Here is a 6,000-nt window from a genome sequence, read left to right on the forward strand (position 1 = left end):
CAAAGAAGCCGCTTCTGAAGACATGTCCACTAAGAAGCCGCTTCTGAAGACATGTCCACTAAGTAGCTGCTTCCAGAGGTGGGATCAAGTCACTGTTAGGCAAGTCACAAGCAAGTCTCAAGTCATTGCCCTCGAGTCCCGAGTCAAGTCGAGTCAAAGACGAAGCAAGTCCCAAGTCGAGTCACAAGTCACAACTAACAAGTCTCAAGTCGAGTCACAAGTCGTACCATTTTAGTTTCGAGTCATTTCGAGTCCTTTTATTATAGTGGGGACGGGGAACCCTGGGTGATGGTGCGTTGCCTCACAGACCTAGACTACGAAGGGAAGGGTAATGGTGGATCGACTGTGACTGTGTTATAGTACTGTAACGCTCACCCCAATGCTGCAGCGTAAATAAGGAGGCGATGACTGGCTTGCAACTCCGCTGCATTTATTTATATAAAACAACTCAACTTCGGTCACTGTTGGCCGTCACCACGCCGAACGAACACTTCCGCATACACGGCCCCCCAAAACTCGGGTTGTCTCGCGTAACTACAGCTGGTAACGGAGCATAACGTGAACACATGCAACATCTGCATAACTGATTAACTAATAACTTTAACTCAGCTCATTACACTACTTTAAAACGGCCGTTGACATAATGTTGGCGAGGATTTCCATCGGAGTCTGAATCCGGGTTCAAAAATCCTGATTTTTGTAACCATGAACGAGCTGTCTCGTTGATACGGTCAAATGGACTGCAGTGATTGGATGTTGTTCAGGCAGCGCGCGCTCTCTGCATACAGGTGGCGCACATTTTTTTGACAGATGCAGATAAACAGAGCGGCGCGGCCGTGTGAAAATGTTTTCCCCCAGTTTTCATGGGAAGTAGCAAGTCTTCTCGAGTCAAAAGGCTCGAGTCCAAGTCAAGTCACGAGTCATCGGTATTCAAGTCCAAGTCGAGTTGCAAGTCTTTGTACGTTTTGTCGAGTCGAGTCTCAAGTCATCAAATTCATGACTCGAGTCTGACTCGAGTCCAAGTCACATGACTCGAGTCCACACCTCTGGCTGCTTCTGAAGACAAGAAGGTGCTTCTTAGTGGACACCACCCGGACAAGTCTAATCTGCTTTTGTTGAAACGCATTTTCCTCCTGGGCATTTTCTACGGCCTCTCAGACAGGAACTGAGCGTGCTGTATGAATTCATCATGGTGGGAGGGGGGGGGGGGGGGATGTGTTCTGAGTCAAAGCGAGACTGACAACTGGGGCGAAACCACCGAGACTCACTGAGCGCCACCGAATGCACGGTGACGGCCCTGAAATGTGACGGACACTCGAAGCACACGAGAATAATGGAGGCTGGTTGGCTAAAAATAGAAGAAGAAGAAGAAGAAGAAGAAAACGCAAGTTCGACCTTTGGCTGCGTTTGCTCACGTAATCTTTGTCTTTTCATCAGGGCGTGCTGTCACATTAAAATGGAAATGTCAACAAAGGCCCCTAAATCGAAAAGGAAACAGCGCCGTATCTGAGGAAACGAGGCGCAGGAGGAGAGGAAATGGGAGCAGACGAGGAAACAAAGGGAAATGAAAGGAGGTGAAGGGAAAGACATGAGAACACATTTTCACCTCCATCATCAAGGGCTTTATTTATTCAGTATGTGACAAGAAGACGGGCAGTTTCTTACAAAGTAGCAAATAAAGGAGACGAGTTTGACCTCCTGAAGGTAAAGGGCGCCTCCTGCTGGTCATATTCAAATCATGCTGTGGAGCTTATGCATTTAAATATGACAAGAATCTGATATAAAGGTCCAATTGTTGGAGAAAAAAAAGGGAAAACCAAAAGGAAATTATTAGAAAATAATATGATTTACTCATTATGCTTTTTGTGGCTCATAATAAACTTTAAATGTAAAGAAGCAAAGCAAAAGCATTAGCAATAAAACCCTTAAAATGTCTGATGGGATGATGCTTGTTAGTTGCTTTAAACTAGTTTATTATTGTTTTGTTATAAGTCTACTCTGGAGGTGATTAGTGTTAAAGTGTCGAAAGAAATAAAGAAAACTTTATTCACTCATTCGCACCTTGTCACACCTCTTACTGCAGTAGTCTTTTATTTAATTTTTTAGCATTCCAGGACAAAAAAAGACAACAGATTAAAACATATTACAAGAGAAACAAACAAAAATCGGAGATAACATCTAAAGCCGTATTCTTTCATGTTAAAAAGTCACACTTTGCACGGCCTCTCAATCAGAAAACGTGAGTCAGTTATGTCACTGTGTCTCAGTTATCTCACCACACACACATCCACGTTTCACACATATAGTTGTGCAGCACGTTGCATCTCCCTGATGTCCGAGGAGGGAAAAAAGTGTTTTGTAAATATACTAAATTATGCAATAGCTACATATGGCTCTGCCTAATCTGTCTGCACTCTGCACAGGTTAAGTGAGATAATCCTCAACTAATCCAGTTATCACTGCCTTTAATCTCTTGATCCGGTTTTTACTAAACCACAGGTTGGATCAAGTTTGTATGAAAGGCCCCTTTGAGTGGTTTAAAAAAGCACTTTTGGGAAAATAGACATCACCACGAAACCCCTCCCCCCCCCCCCCAAAAAAGAGCAGTATTACCTGTAGTTACCTGAGCCATGATGATGTCATGTGCTGCACCTAAAGGTGAGTCCTTTCAAGTTATTACAGAGGTCCCGTTTGTGAAGTAAACTCAAGTTGTTCTATACTAGAAGTATCGGTATTGAACACGATATATTTCGCGTGTGTTCTCTGGGCTAAAGTAAAGGATGAAAAGGGGACGTAGCCCTACGGGTTTGTTTACAGGACGTCCTGTGTTCGCTATTAGCCGACTCCTAACCTCCTTTGTCTGCCCTCTTCCTCACATTGTCTATGCTCCTTCGTCGCGAGCGGCTAGTTGCTCTTCGTCTTCAGCTCTGCCAGCTTGCTGGTGACAAAGTTCCACTTGAAGGACGCCTCCTCGCTCCCTCCTCCCAGAGAGACATATTTGGAGAAGCTGTTGTTGCTGCTGCTCCGTCCTCCTCCTCCTCCTCTTCCTCCTCCTCCTCCTCCTTCACTCTCCTCATCCTGAGTGATCTGCCCCCCCTGGCTCTCCTCCCCTCCCGCCTCGGCCCCCCCCTCCTCCCCCTGAACCTCTGCGGCCTCGCTGGCCGCAGCAGCCGCAGCGGCAGCCTCCGCCTGCTTCTTGGCCGCCCAGTTGGCCGCAAAGCTATCCCAGAATGCCGTGCGCCTGGCGGGGCGAGGGGGCTCCTCCGGCTGTATCGCAAGTGGACTGAGGATTTGGGAGAAAGTAGTGAATGAAGTTTGTGTTTTGGGGAAATACACAAATTGACCTTTTTGTTGAGTGAGAGAGCCAGTTAGCTTAGCTTAGCTTAGCATGAAGACGGCAAACTGGGTGAAACAGCTAGCCCAGCTTCGTTCAAAGTAGCACATTTTGAGGAGTTGAAAAGGTGATATTTGTGGTTTTAGTGAGATTTTGTTACAGATGCTGATATCTACACAAATACTCAACAAACCAGCGATATTTTTACGTCACAAACCCCACAGACGGGATGCGTCTGTGGGAAAGAGAAAGATCACACTCACTGGTCTGCGACTGGCGGGCTCTCGGTGTCCTCCAGAAGCTGGTGTTCATCCTCCTTGTTGAAGAGAGATGATAGCCTGTTCCAGCTTTTAGTCCCGGCCCCCTGCATCTGGACACACAACCCACCAAAACGCGTGGGGTCAAAGGTCAAAGCAGGTAAACACTTGACACACTCGGTCTTCAGATGCTTGAGAGGAAGACTCTTTTTAAAATGACATTTACACCAACTTATTGTGATATTTGTAAAATACAACAAACGTAACAAATATGTACATTTAACAGTTAGAGGATTCTAAACTTTATCCATTTACGCACTTTCTTGGCCAGCTGGGACACAGCGTTCGGCCCCTCGTCCTCCTGCACGGGACTCACATCGTTCTGCACCTCTGCGGCCTGCACAGAGAGGACAAAAGAAGACACAATGGACGTTCACACAGCAACGTCCCGATGCACGGGATGAGTGCACCACCCCCCCTCCCTAGTGCAGCGTGTGGATACCACGACCCGCAGAAGAAAAAAAAAAACACATCATCGCAGACACCCTGGCCGTCTCGTGTTTCACAAGTGAGGAATTGTGACTCAAATAGCGGCTCTGCACACCCCTCCCAATGGAAACTATCTGGACACACCCCCCCCCCCCCCCCACCCCACCCCATGTGTCAGTTGGTGGAATGCCAACTAATCCGTGTTCAGGATCCGGTTTCTGAGCCCGTCCACAGATCTGGGTTCCACTGAACGTGTGCAACGTACTAACAAGTACAACAACGTAAATACTCCATTGTAGGTAAAAGTCTTACTCGGCTGCTGGGGCTACTTTCGAATCATTATATGAATCATTTTTGTCCATCCAGTGGTTTCCAAAACATGGAATAATTACATTTTACAAATAAAGCCACCTGTTACAATGGAACATTTCTGTAGAGGATCAACAACCAAAGGCATTGGTGACCACAGGTTTAAATCTTTAACAGTGATTTAACAGAGTTTTATAGGTGAAATCTTCATCTGAAAGGTAATGTGTAGTGAGGAGCACAAAGTGGAAACTACCTAAAGAGGGAAACGTTATACTTCCCACTACCGATGACGTGCTTTGAAATGTTGATCTTGATGTAAAATACAGGAACAAACTGCTTCAACGAGGCTGTTAATATAATATCTGCTACTGGAAACAGAAAATAAATCAAATTAAAGTTCCCTTCCGACCCCGAGCTGAATAAATGATCCGACCCGGTGACCTTCTGACTTTCTGCTCCAACAAGCACAGCGTTCTGAGACCTCAACGCGTCCCTTTGGAATCGGCACAGAACCCCGTACCTCCTCCGGAGTTCCCTCCTCATACTCCGGGTTGATGGTCTTCAGCACTTTGCTCTTGTAGACTTTCCACACCGGGTTCATGCTTGCTCGGCCCCCTGGGGGACGTGGGCCGGGGTCGTGGGCCTCAGGGTGAGGGGACCTCTGTCGCGGCTCTGCGGTCCACACCCTCCACCAAGTCTCCGGCTCGCCGCCCTCGGTTGGGCCGACTCGGACCGGTGCTGCGCGCAGCAGAGGTTTTCTCAGAAGGGGCTTGTTTCAGCACCGAGGCCGGCGCTGGTCTCACGGCGTTTTCCTTGCCGCTCCGGTGGCGTCTGGCTCGTCCGGCGAGCGGAGCTGAAGGCTGCTTTCGTCCCCTCGGGGTGTCTGAACGGGTAAAGCTAGGAAGCTGTGCTGCAAGCGCCCACGCAGGTGTACACACACACACAGGTGTACACACACACACACACACACACACACGCACACAGAGAGAGAGAGAGACACACACTGAATCCAGCGTCACGCTTCAGAATCCCTGCCTTGGTTACCTGGAAACAGGTGTGGATTTCCTCCTGCATATTTTAGAGGGTCTCTTTCCCCAGAGCCCCATTGTCAGCCCGTGTTGGGAGACGAGCTCCTGTAACCCTGACGCAGACGCACACACACACACACACACACACACATCACATGCGTCTCCATGATTTTCATTTTTTTTCTTCATTCTGCAGTGATTTGGCTTAATTGAGCTCAAGTTCTTTCTCAATAGGGGATGAAAAATGTAAAAAAAAAAAAATCCATCCATGTTTGGGCGTAAACTCGTCACAAAAAGGTTCTTTCTTTTGCAACGTTTTATTTTAAAAACGTGCACAAAGTACTTGTCACCCCCCCTGCTGTTAATTCATGGACACACTCACCACACACACCCACTGTTACCAGCCACTTCCCTGCGAGCGCTCCTCCTCCGCTCTGATTGGTTCGCTGCAGCGTATCAGTTGAACGCCATTCAGTTTCAGGATCACTTTTTTTTTTTTTGTGACCAGTCGCTTGGCAACCTGAGAGCAACCTGACAGCGGCGCGTAGATAAAGAGAGATGTATAAACTTTTGATGACGGATT

General features: G+C 47.5%; 1 protein-coding gene across 1 annotated transcript; it reads right to left on the minus strand.

The window, feature by feature from the left end:
* Positions 1 to 2,904: 2,904 nt before the first annotated feature.
* Positions 2,905 to 5,325, minus strand: LOC119197325 (uncharacterized protein C1orf232). The gene is made up of 5 exons (XM_037453537.2): positions 4,910 to 5,325; positions 3,911 to 3,988; positions 3,598 to 3,704; positions 3,069 to 3,283; positions 2,905 to 2,978 (listed from the first exon to the last, which is right to left on the minus strand). Exons 1-5 carry the CDS (start codon positions 4,988 to 4,990, stop codon positions 2,905 to 2,907), a joined length of 555 nt encoding a protein of 184 aa, XP_037309434.1. The 5' UTR covers positions 4,991 to 5,325.
* Between the last annotated feature and the right edge of the window lie 675 nt (positions 5,326 to 6,000).

The sequence above is a fragment of the Pungitius pungitius genome, chromosome 11 (assembly GCF_949316345.1).
Source record: "Pungitius pungitius chromosome 11, fPunPun2.1, whole genome shotgun sequence".
Lineage (NCBI taxonomy): Eukaryota > Metazoa > Chordata > Actinopteri > Perciformes > Gasterosteidae > Pungitius > Pungitius pungitius.